Below are 13,408 nucleotides of genomic sequence, written 5' to 3' on the forward strand. Positions count from 1 at the left end.
GGGTGAATGGAGGAGTATAGGAACATAGTTTATGTGTCCTATTGAAGTGAAGGTGGTATCAAAGAAAAACAAGATTGTTAGGGATTTAACAGGTTAATTTTAAGCCCCACAGTAAACACAAAGAAATTATCAGAGAATATGACCATAGAGTTGAAAAGTAGAGTATGGGTTAAGAGAAATGGGGGAAGGGGCAATGGGGAGTTAAGAAATGAGTGTAGGGTTTCTGTTTGAGGTGAAGGGAAATTTCTAGTAATGGATGGTGGGAAAGAGCATTACAACATTCTAAATGTGATTAATCCCACTAATGGAAGGCTAGGGAGGGGCTGGAATGGGAAGATTTAGGCTGTATATATGTTTCCACAATTGGAGAAAAAAAAAAAAAGAGACAGTCTAAATAGATGACAATTGAATGCCAAGGATGAATCTGGATGGGATTGGAGGATGGAGGACAGGAGGCTCAAAGGGACACAGTTGAGACATAAGGAAGGGAAATATAGAATGTAAGCTTTGTATCATTGTTGAATCCCTTGTACTTCTTAGCTGTGCTTAATGGGATTGCATAAAAGAATGTTCTTGTTCATGGGAAGCGTATATGTGAATTATAGTGTTTGTTCAGGGATGTGTGCAGCTAGCTCTCATGTGTTCAGAAGACAGAGCAATAGATGATGGATGATAGGGAGGGAGGGAGGGACGGAAGGAAAGAAATAGCGATGTGACAGCATGTTAAAGTTGGCGGATTGGGCTGCCAGGGGAGGGGGGTCGGGGTATGATGGAGTTCTGTGTATGGGGTTAGTATTGTTTTTGCAACTGTACGAATAACTGAATTTATTTAAAAAAAAAGAATAGAATGTGTTATCTTTAAAATGTTTTCAATTTATTTTATAAACATTTTTCGATTAGCCACTAGATATTTAAATATACAGCACCAAATTTTCTCATTCTTGAGTTCTTATTTGTGATTAATGCTTCATTGTTAAGGCATCGGGTGGTATATTTTGAATTCTTGAATATTTCAGTACATCTTACTATTGCCCTTCTACATTAACACAATATGACTATATGGAAATCTTGATTTACTATTCTTTACCAAGTTGTTTTCAACTTCTCTCACTTTCACTTAATAGGGAGGCCTGGGTTTAAAAACCACCACTTTGTAACAGTATGGCCTTGTACAAGGTGGTTATTCTTGCTAAGTGTTAGTTTCCTCACTCCTTCAGTGCAGATAATAGTATCTTATAGGATTGTTATGAGAGTTAATGAGATAGTGTAACTTTGTTCATTTAATAAATGTTCAGTAATATCACCTGCTGCTATGACTATGATGATGATGATGATCATATCACTCTAATTTCCTTCCACTTTATTGTAAACTCATTAAAGTATATAATTCCCTTATTCTTAATATTTACTGAACACTTTTTACTGAACATTTTCACCTGAATTTTAGAATTTGAGAATGTGTTATCGAAGAAATAAAATTAATGTGTCACATAAGCAACTTATAACCCATTCTTTCCACTAAAAGAAGTATTTTCAGACAGTTTGAATGCATGTATTTATCTCTTCTCTCTCCTAAAACCAGATGATAATTTTTAACAACTAACAAATTTATGAACCTGCAATGATGAAGCGAAGAGCCATAACAAGTGAGAAATTTCAAGAGAATTTTGGAAGGCAAAAGGAAGAACAGTGTGTTAAGAGCTACATGGCTGAGGATATTACATCCTAGAAGGCTCATACAGGGGAATACAGAGCGGAAAGGATCTGATGAGCCCTGTAAACTTAGGAGAGGCTGAGGACACATCCGTACCAGTTGAGACAGAGGTCCAGGCTGAGGGATAAGGCTGAAAAGAAAGGGATTATCTTGAATGTCTGTCTATGGAATGGTTAATCCACTCTAAATGTAAGACAGCCGCAAACAGGCATCTGTTCCCCCAGACAGGAGATTAGACATTTATTTTTCTGAAGTAGTTGAATATCCTTATAGAATTCTGGCATATAAATCACTTTCACAGCTTCCAATCAGCCTTTCATTTTCTCATTCTTAAATATGTATGAACACTCAAGAATCATCACATATTTGAGTAAAACCTCCAACTTTAGAGAGAGAAACCATGGAAAATGTGGAAGGTGACTCTTAAGAAGCAATGCAGAGAACATAAAAGAACTACACAAAGTCTGGTTAGTATTCCTAAAGTAACTAAAGAAGATATTATAGCCGTAAAACTCATTAATATCCTCAGAAAGATTTTAAAAGCATCTGTAAAACTAAATCAGGGTGCTAAGAAAAATAACTATGAGAGAATACAAATAATTTCTTAGAAACTAAAACATTACCAGATTTAAAAAATTAGATGGAAATGTTGGAAGATCAGGTTGAGGAAGTCTCCAAGATTGTAGAACAAAGAGACGAATAAGAGAAAATGGAAAAAGCGTAAAGGGATCATGATACATGATATATGGCTAATAGGTAGCCAAATATAAGTATAGAGTTCTGGAAGAGATAAATCAGAGGAAAAAGGAAGTTTTCAAAGAAATCTAAGAAAATTTGATAGAACTGCTGAACAGAAGTCTCCAGATTGCAGTGCTTATTGAATGCCTAATGATAAAAGATGCAAACCAAGGAATCAGAGGGGAAAAGATGATCCTAAAATCTTCCAGCGAGGAAATAAACAAAGAATCAGAATTAAAAAAATCGAACTTTGTAGCAGCAAACTGAGTGTTTATAAATGATGGAGCAATTCTGAGAAAAATATTCACTCTAGAGTTCTATATCTAGCCAATTGTGAGGGGATAACAAAGACTTCAAGCATACAGTGATTCAGATGATGTAGGAACCATGCTTGGATGTTCTCCTTTAGACCAAATTTGTGTCATGTAAAGTACCTTGCTTGTTTCTCACCACTACTTTTTTTTCAGGTGGCTGTGGTCTAAACATTCATGGATTTGATTAAATTTATTTGGGGGTGCTATTCCAAAATAAGGAAGTAACTCTCAAAACGCCTTGGACTTAACATTTATAGATTTGATTGAACTTACGCGTGTGTTTTCCAAAATAAGGGAGTGAATCACCAAAGGGGAAGAATTGTATGATCTCGAAAATAGAGCACAAAAGAGTAGTCAGCCCTGATTGGAGCAAGATGGACATTTCCAAAATAAAAAGGGGATGATGATGGTGATGATGGTGATGGTGGTGGTGGTGTGAGAGACTTGATAAAATGGATTATATAGAACCTTTCAAAATAATTAAGAATATGAGGATAGCAAATTTATTAAATAAAAATAAAACAGGCAATCCTGCCCCCTCAAAAACCCTGTTTATAATCATAGTCAAAATTATATAAGCAGTGCTTTTGACTTAACTCAAAAGTAACGATAAAAAAAGTATCAGAAAAATGAGTGGAGGTATAGGGGGTAGGATCTAATTCCTCATCTCACAGCAAGAAGTAATAGATAATGTCTCTAACCAACCATGAAGTTTGTGTGCAATATTGTTATAGTTGACAAATTGTTCTAGACTGAAGTGTGCAGACCTGGGTCTATATCCCAGCCCTGCTGCCTTCTGGCTCTGTGGTTTGGGGAATTTACTCAATCTCTTTCAACCATTGTTTGCTAATTTGATAAATGAGAATTATAATAGTACCCACAACATAGAATTGCTGTGAGGATTAATTGGAATATATATAATACACTTAGCCCAGTGTTTAGCAGACAAATGCTATATAAATGTTTTTTGGATGCCGATGATGGTCAGTGATTAGATAACATTATTTAGCTGTTTGACTACTTTTATTACGTCTGCCCTTACCTTTCTTATTTTTCTCCCTTATTGGTTCTTTCTTTCTCTATTTGGTTTGCCACTTAAATTACCTGCTCAAAGTATTTTTCTCTGTCCATCTTCTCACTTAGATTTCTTCTTCCTGGAAAGCCTGATCTTCAATGAAATGGCAATAACATTTGAAGATGTGACTGTTATTTTTACTTGGGATGAGTGGAATTTCCTGGATTCTTCTCAAAAGAAGCTGTACAGGGAGGTCATGTGGGAGAACTACACAAATGTCACGTCAGTAGGTAAAGTTATCCCATCTCTTACGAAAGAAACTTAGTTTCTTCTGGAACCAGTTTTGTTGAGCATTTTGGTTCTTTATCTGGGAGTTGTATTGAGGGTGGTGGAAGCAATATTCATAAAAATGTATCTTAAGTTAGGTGACAAATACAAGATAAACAAAGCAAGGCATTTTCTAAGAAACCTGGTCTGTGTAATTAATAGATATTTGTGATTGTTTTTCGTCATTTTCTCAATTATACTTAAAGCACAAGTCTACATATATAGTCAGTTTTATGTGGCCCTAAGTTTGTTCTCTCTTCATACCATTTATTTGAGTTAGCTTTTCTGTATACTCCAATCTTACTAGCTTAAAACAGAAAAATGTTATTTTTTATTATTATAATTGGCTAGATGGTTCTCTCATGAAGTGGCTTGGTTGGGTTAGATGGTCTGAGATGGGGCTAGACAGCCTAAACCACATATCTGGCAATAGGCTTAATATAATTGGGGCTTGCGGGGATGTGTTGGCCATATGTCCCCTTTCAGGTAGCTAGCCCAGGCTTGTTTACATGGTAGCGGTCACAGGATTTTCAAAAGCAGTGAGAGAAAGGGCAAACCCCAACATGCAAGCACTTTTCAAGTCTCTGTTTGATTCGCTTTTACTGTTGTCCCAATGACCAAAGCAAGTTGCATAGCCAAGCCCAAGTCAGAGTGGAAGAGGAATACCCAAAGGTGTAGATAAATGTAGAGAGTTAATGCAGCCATTTTTGCACACACTCTACCATACTATTCTTGAAGAAAAAAACAGAAGCAATATTTTGTTTCTGATAATAATGCCCCAAATTAAGTAATATAATTAAATTTCAGTCTTTAAGACTATTAATATGAAGCAGTCAGCCTTACTCTTATTTCTGAATAGTGTCTGGTAGGTAGTATAGGCTCAAGATACATTTGTAGAATGAATGAATGAGTGAATTAGTACATAAACATAAATGAATGAAAAAACAAATAAATGAATTTCAGACCCAATGGAGCAACCAAAATCATGCCCTTTTTTCCCCACTCATACCCACGCATATATTCAATATACATATTTTTGTCCTTTGCAATCAGTTTGTTTTTATCACAGTTAATTTTTGATATATTGCCGATTTCATTCTTCGGTATACATTCCCTCATTCAACAAGGATCACAGTCAGTGTCCTGGTATGTGGCAGTACAAAGATGAATTATATTATTCCTTCCTTCACAGAGCTCTCAAAACTTTGGGAGATATTTCCCATTATTTTCTGTCCGTTATGTTTTTTGAGACTCCATTGAAAGAATTTGGGGAGGATACAGTTGGATATTAATCTTTTAATGCAAGCAGGAACCTGAATGTTTATTTTCTTACACTCAGACATGCAAAATGACAAATCACTAAGGACAAATAATGCAAATCATGTCCCTACTTAAATAAAATGTTAAGTTCTTCCCACCATTCTGGAGGTCATTGATTGAGATATTTGGAAATTTTTAAACATAGCTTTCATGTCACTACTGGCCTGTCTTCTTAATCTCCTAGGAATCTGGAAGGAGAGCTACAAATCTCAAGAAGAAAAATTCAGATATTTAGAACATGAAAATCTTTCCTTCCTGCAAGGCTGGAGGAATGCTAGTACTCAGATGTATGAGAATCAGAATTATGTGGAAACTGTTCAAGACGTAGATTCTCAGGACCGAAAGCAGCAAGACCTTTCCCACTGTCAAAAATGGTTAATACTGTCTACACAAGTACCGGGATATGGTAACTATGAACTGACATTCGAAGGCAGAAGTCACAGAAACTTTAAATATGGAAAGTTTATACCTTGGCAGTCCTTAGAAATAAAAAACACTCAAGATGTTGGGAAAGAAATCTACATGAGTGATTTACATGTTTTTCAAGGAAACAGATACCATCTTTCTATATTGTGGGAAAAACTCTCCAAGGAAAAAGAACACAGGCTCATAGTTAAGCATTCTTATGCCCCAGTTGAGGAAGCCCTTCCAGAGTGCATTGGTGAGATATGCCGAAATGACCTACTGAAAGCCTCTATGGAAGAGAAATTCTGCGGATGTAGTAAATGTAAAGAAATTTATTTTTGGAACTCACAATGTGTTCTCCACAAGAGAAGTCAATTTGGAGAAAAGGTCTATCAATGTTCCATCAGCACAGCATGCTTCCCTCAGAGATCATATTTATATAGATATCCAGGAATCCACATAGGTAAGCAGTTTTATGAATGTGATGAAATTGACAGTAACTTTAGTCAGAGCCCTGGTATTCACTTTCATCAGACTGTCCATGCAGGGCAGGTACCTTATATATGTAATGCATGTGGTAAGAGCTTCAGTCAGATCTCTAGTCTTCATAATCATCAACAAGTACACACAACAGAGAAACTCTATAAACTTGAGTATGATAAGGACCTCAGTAGAAATTCATTACTTCATTTTCACCAGAGGCTTCAAATAGGAGAGAAACCTTTTAAATGTGATCAGTGTGGTAAGAGTTTTAGTCGGAGTTCAGTACTTCATGTTCATCAGAGAGTTCACACAGGAGAAAAACCATATAAATGTGATGAGTGTGGAAAGGGCTTCAGTCAGAGCTCAAATCTTCGAATTCATCTGTTAGTCCACACAGGAGAAAAGTCCTATAAATGTGATGACTGTGGTAAGGGCTTTACTCAGCGTTCAAATCTTCAAATTCATCAGAGAGTGCATACAGGAGAGAAGCCTTATAAATGTGATAACTGTGGAAAGGACTTTAGTCACAGCTCAGATCTTCGTATCCATCAGAGAGTCCATACAGGAGAGAAACCCTATACTTGTCATGAATGTGGTAAGGGGTTCAGCAAGAGTTCAAAGCTTCATACTCATCAAAGAGTACATACTGGAGAGAAACCCTACAAATGTGAAGAGTGTGGTAAAGGATTCAGTCAGCGTTCACATCTTCTCATTCATCAGAGAGTCCATACAGGAGAAAAACCCTATAAATGTAAGGATTGTGGAAAGGGCTTTAGTCACAGCTCAAATCTTCACATTCATCAGAGGGTCCATACAGGAGAGAAGCCTTATCAATGTACTAAATGTGGTAAGGGTTTCAGCCATAGCTCAGCCCTTCGAATTCATCAAAGAGTCCACACAGGAGAAAAACCTCATAAATGCCATAAGTATTATAAGGGATTTGATCAGAATTCACATCTTTACAATAATCACAGAAGAGAAGCCTTATAATTTTGTTCATTTAGTGATTAGGTTTAATCAAAGTTTACACTTTAAACCCAGTAAGTGCTGTGGGAAGGAAATCCTATAAATAATCCAGTAATCCCAAGCAACATTTATAGTCACCACTAAATCTCACTAAGAACCATTTGCTTCAAGAGGAGATCCTTAGGATAATTCCTATATATTTAAAATTAAAGTGTTTTTTTTTTTTCTACTGTAACTATAACGCATAGTCATTATGAAATATATAAAAAATTCAAGAAGAAAACTCTTCATCTTATTTCGTTCTAGTTGGTTTTTTTCTGTGCATTTTCATATACTTGAAATCATACTGTATGTTCAACTTTGTATTTTCACTGACTTCAAAATATTTATTTAAATTTTGAATTGAAACAGCTAGCAAACTCTGAAACATCTCTTGACTCCCCTATAAAGTCCATAGGAAGCCACAGAAAAAGATGAAAACACACAAAACTTGAAACTCAAACTAGCAGACAATTTATTCAAATATGGAAGAATTAGCTATATGGCCAGTAGAATTCAACTGCCCATGAAACAAAGGCTCCATGATAAAAGATAGGAAGACAATGAACTTGTATCCAAGATAGGTTATTTTACATATGTTATCTCTGCCAACCAGAAAACTCAGACACCATCATTCTGTTGTAAGGGTGCTGCACAGTGCACTCTGACTCCTCCCCTTTCCATTTTCCACATTTACTCATAGGTTCAGACACCAAGTAATGAAAAATGGAAGATTTAGTTTCCCTAAGTAAACTATGGAAGGTGTAAACAAAGCCTAAAAGAATACTGATAGGAGTGAGTGCTAGAAATAGCAGATACTGTTGGTTTAGAATCGGAATTCCAAGCAGTAGAATTTGAACTCTCAGTTGAACAGAGTTGTAGCAGAAGAATATCTTGCTAGGAACAGAACTGAACTAAACTCAAGAGCTATAGGCAACCATGAACACTAAGTTAAGTAAGAAGAGAATTTTGCCATTATAAAAATAGAGTAGGAATACACAAATCCTGATCATTGACATACAACTATATTTAGATTTTTCCCAAAAGGAAAAAAATTAAATGGGCCTATTTGGGAAAGTAAGAGGGAATTGCAATACTAAAAATATGTATATATCATTCTGAAGACTTAGAAACCTGTAGCCCTGAAAATTGGTTATTTCAGGCTCCAGAAGAAATTTTGTTTTTAAATGGTGTCCTCAGTAACAACAGAAAACCTGAACTCAGCAAATCCATAGGAATCCATAAGTATAGAAAGCCTCTAAGATAAAGAGAAATAGATATATGAGGAAGGACTGCAGAGAAATTTAAAGTGTTGTATCAAAGTAAAAGACAATAAGCAACGGAATTGATGGAGCAAAATATAAACTATAAAAAAATAAATTTGAGGTAATCTTAAATGTATAGGAAAAGAATATTAAGGAAATAAGAGAAAAGACACATGAAGAGTAGATACTGGGGATCCAGTGTGAGAATTATGGTGCTTCTGAGGAAGATAGAACAATTGGAAATAGAATCACTGTTCAAATAAAGAAATTTTTCTTTAGCTAAAAATAATATACATCAGATTTTAAGCAAAACCAGTATAGAAACCATGTTTAGAAACAGCTTAGGGAAAAAAAGAACAACAGACATAGTAAGAGGAATTCTGATTATCTATAAAGCTAAAAGAAGAATGGATAAAGAGTACTCTGCAACAGTGAATGGCAGAAGGCAATGGAATAACACCTTCAAAATTCTGAGATTAAAAAGTCTGTAATTACGTAAGAGATTTTTATTCGACCAAGTTGTCTTTTATATGTGTAAGTGACAGATAAGCAAGAAAACAAAACATGCCATACCTTTGCCTTTCTTAAAGAGAGTTCAAGAATGTGGAAGTCATGATATATAAGATCTGGTGAGGAGTACAGCAATCAGTTAAAGATGCAGGTAAGTCTGAATAATTGTTAATTTTCTTAACAAAAATTAAAATTTTTTAAATGATCATGCTGGAAAACATATAATTACAAATGCTAAGCATAAAAGCAGATTATATATAAAAAGGTCTGGGAGGGAGATTAGGATTGCCAGATAAAATGCAGGACACCCACTTACATTTGAAATTGAAATAAACAAGGAATAATTTTTTAGTATAAGTAACTCCTAAATATTGCATAGAACTTATGCTAAAAGTTATTTGAAATTCAAATCTAATTGGGCATTCTGTGTTTATATTTGTAATTCTGGCAACCTTTGCGTTAATGAGAGCAAAAGGAAGAGTACTAAATTTCTGATCTTAAATCGCAGGGACTCATTATAACATAGACTTGACTTCAACAATTCGGGAAATAAAGGTTTAAAATATTTTGTTTACAAATGTAGAAATCACAACTAATAGAACTCAAATAGGACATAATTTTCAAAACAGGAGAGAAGATAAAAGGAAAAAATATTCAGTCCCTATAGCAAAAGAAAATACAAAGAACACAAGAAGATGGTCTAAAAAAAATTAGAGAACATAGAACAAGATGAGAGAATACCAATATTATCTAAGTAGTTTAACCTCCCATTAAATTTTTTTGAAAACTCAGATTGAGTTAAAATTTTAATTATATGTTGTTACAGATTAAGAGATTATAACAAAACAATATTGCTTAAACATAAAATAGGCAAAAGTTTATTAGACAAATGAGTGCCTACAATATTTTTTTAAGTTAATTTAAAAACTAAACCAATTAAGGTGGGTAAAAACACAAAAGCCAATTTTTTTTTATGATTCAAGGATTTATTAAGTCATATATGCAAAATATAGTGCTAATTGCATTAGCAAAAGATCAATGTAAAAACACTCCACAATTCTGCAACTATCAATTTAAAAAATTCTCTTCTAGTGGTTCAGATGTCCAACATTGGGTTCTTGCCAGTGTGTAGGATGTACAGAACATTGTCAGCACTAGTGCTGAGTTACAGAACCTCAGAGACCCCAAGGAAGGTTCTTAGTAAAGGCAACAGAGGAAGCACGTTTCCAAGAAGGTGAGGTAAAGGGGAAGGTTGGTATTAGTCAAGTTACAGTGTTGGTCAGCTGATAAGACAGTGATGCTAAGAAAGGTCATGGTTTTTGTTTTTGTTTTTTTTTTAAAATTCAGTTTTATTGAAACATATTCACCTACCGTACAATCATCCATGCTATACAATCAACTGTTCACAGTACGATCATATAGTTATGCATTCATCACCACAATCTATTTCTGAACATTTTCCTTACATCAGAAAGAATCAGAATAAGAGTAAAAATATAAAAGTAAAAAAAGAAAACCCAAACCATTCCCCCCATCCCACCCTATTTGTCATTTAGTTTTTATCCCCATTTTTCTACTCATCCATCCATACACTAGATAAAGGGAGTGTGATCTACAAGGTTTTCACAATCACACTGTCACCCCTTGTAATCTACATTATTATATAATCATCTTCAGGAGTCCAGACTACTGGGTTGGAGTTTGGTAGTTTCAGGTATTTACTTCTAGCTATTCCAATACATTAAAACCTAAGAGGTGTTATCTATATAGTGCATAAGAATGTCCACCAGAGTAACCTCTCGACTCCATTTGAAATCTCTCAGCCACTGAAACTATTTCATCTCATTTTGCATCCCCTTTTTGGTCAAGAAGATATTCTCAATCCCACGATGCCCGGTCCAGATTCATCCCCAGGAGTCATATCCTGCCTTGCCAGGGAGATTTACACCCCTGGGAGTTGGGTCCCACTTAGCGGGGAGGACAGTGAGTTCACCTGCTGGGGTGGCTCAGTTAGAGAGAGAGAGGGCCACATCTGAGCAACAAAGAGGTACTCAGGGGGAGACTCTTAGGCACAATTATATGCAAGTTTAGCCTCTCAAGAAGGGTCATAGTTTAAGAAAATATTTTAAAAACTAAAGCTGCAACACGATTTTACACCTAGTCATGAAGGAAAGCAAGTATTAGCTTTGAATAAAGTAACATGGAAGTGAGGGAATGCACTTTTACTAATCTACAAAACAAAATTCTAATGCCTTATCAGGAAGATTTTATAATACCAGGAGACATTGCTCATTAAGAGAGAGTTCTATAAGAAAACACTAAGTTAAAGTTAGCAACTGTGGGAATGACCAGTTCAAAGGGGAATTAAATGCCCAGTTTTGGGAGGGATGGCAGGTGCAGGAGAAAGGAAAGGCTTAAGAAAAACACTTAAATGGTAATACTGACTTTTCTTCATCTACTGCATTTGACAGAAATTAACCTTTTAAAAATTGTACCCATGATGCTTTCATTCAGTTTATAAAAAAAAACTTTTTATAACTTAAGGTAAATTAAGCTCCACTTCATATTTTGTCAAAATACTGTCTTCATACTTTGATCACATCAAGTACTGCACACACTCCAGCCCAGTATACCCACCACTAAGAGCAGAATACTTAGAGGAAACACGGGAATCAGATTTCTGTTCAAAATCTAAGCAAAAGCTAATAAACTAGCTTAAAAAAATTTCACTATAAATGAAAAAGATTGATCCAAACAGTTGAGTCATTATACTCATTCCATTAAGATATACAGTACAATATTATGTAATGAACATGGATTGATAAATTATTGAATGCATTAAATGGCAACATTTCATTGAGGAGGCTGCACTTTCAGGTTTTATATACCTGAAAACTAGTTAGAAAACCTCTGCATTTCATAACATCAGAAGCTACAGTCTTCCTGAAGACAAAGGTCTTTAACAGAGTTTAGTGCTTAGTGTTTGTAACACAACAATGCAACTTAGTTCAAGGGGTATTTTGGCACCTCTTAATCTGAGCAAGAATAGCGGCTTTTGAAAAATAAGGCTTTAAGAATGCCTGCCATAGGGCTGAATTTTAATAGAATGTGGAAGTTTGAACCCTTAAACTTTAAACAAACAAAACCTTAAAATCACTGATCGGTTCAAAATGGTTTTAAGGAAAAACTAATCTGAAGCAAAAACTTGGCATTGAGTGAGAAGGCTCCACCATTTCTGAGCAAAGCATACAAAAGTTCCAAGTGGAAGAGAGTAAAGAACAAGGGGCTCTAACATTTACAGCGGCAGGCATTTTCTCATCCTCTTCTTGATGGGGTGGGCAGAGGGCTGCTCTGATAGCTTCATCAAACATTGGCTTGAGGACCCACTGTGTGAGAGTATTCCAGGTATTTTACAGCACTGATCTTTACCATGGCCAAACCCTGGGGATAGGTGATGGGAGTCAGTTTCTTCAGTTTCTCAGTCCTGTCTTTATCATCCCTAAGATCAAGTTTAGTTCCCAATAGAATGATGGGAGTGTTGGGACAATGGTGTCACACCTCAGGATGCCACTTTGCACAAACATTTTCAAATGATGCAGGACTCAAGAGAAAAGGAAATTAAGAATACATCTGTTTGTGGGTAGGAAAGAGGACATAATTGGTCATAATCTCCTTCTCCGGCTATGTCTCATAAGCCCAGATTCACCAGTTTTCCGTCTACCATAACATTGGCAGAATAGTTGTCAAAGACTGGGAATATATTCTCCAGGAAATGCACTGGTTGTGTAACTGATCAGCAGGCAAGTTTTACCCGCAGCTCTGTCTCTCACCGCCACACACTTGATGGCATACATCTGGGCCACTTGCTGGGCTGAGGCAGGAGCGGCAACCTGGTGCTGAGGTGAACGGTGATGGACACGGGGCATGGCAGGTTCAAGGTGGAGTGAGGGATGCTGGGGCCACTGTCCAGGCCATCTAGCCCTAGGCACACTGGCAGCCACCGTCCAAAGAGTTTCTTAAACTCTTGCAGTAATCAGAAAATGTAATAGGTGAGAAAAATCTTGCTTGTGTAAACACCAAAATTTTTTCTTAAAATTAAAAAACAAAACTTCAAAAGGAACAACAAATAAAAATGCAGAATAAAATAATGAAAAACAAAAAGTTTAACTGAGGAACATAAAAGAGGACTTGAATAGAGAAGTCTTATAATTTTCCTAGATGGGATATTCATAATTTATAGATTTATTTCAAATCTCATCAAAATCCCAATGATACTTGAAGCTCAAAAAAGAAACAACAGATCTTAGTCTTT

At 35.7% G+C, this 13,408-nt stretch overlaps 1 protein-coding gene and 1 pseudogene across 4 annotated transcripts in view; one reads left to right on the forward strand and one right to left on the reverse strand.

Moving 5' to 3' along the window:
• The window catches only part of ZNF214 (zinc finger protein 214), a 115,335-nt gene that overhangs the window by 25,470 nt on the left and 76,457 nt on the right, over window positions 1-13,408 (forward strand). For all 4 annotated transcript variants that reach the window (XM_037840793.1, XM_037840792.1, XM_037840794.1 and 1 more), the window contains 2 exons: window positions 3,910-4,071; window positions 5,613-9,247. In XM_037840793.1, the coding sequence (XP_037696721.1) occupies window positions 3,945-4,071; window positions 5,613-7,306 (1,821 nt within the window). In that variant the 5' untranslated portion in view covers window positions 3,910-3,944 and the 3' untranslated portion in view covers window positions 7,307-9,247. The remainder of the gene's footprint in view (window positions 1-3,909; window positions 4,072-5,612; window positions 9,248-13,408) is intronic.
• On the reverse strand, window positions 12,392-12,950 carry LOC119538066 (annotated as a pseudogene).

The sequence above is a fragment of the Choloepus didactylus genome, chromosome 6, assembly GCF_015220235.1.
Source record: "Choloepus didactylus isolate mChoDid1 chromosome 6, mChoDid1.pri, whole genome shotgun sequence".
Classification (NCBI taxonomy): domain Eukaryota; kingdom Metazoa; phylum Chordata; class Mammalia; order Pilosa; family Megalonychidae; genus Choloepus; species Choloepus didactylus.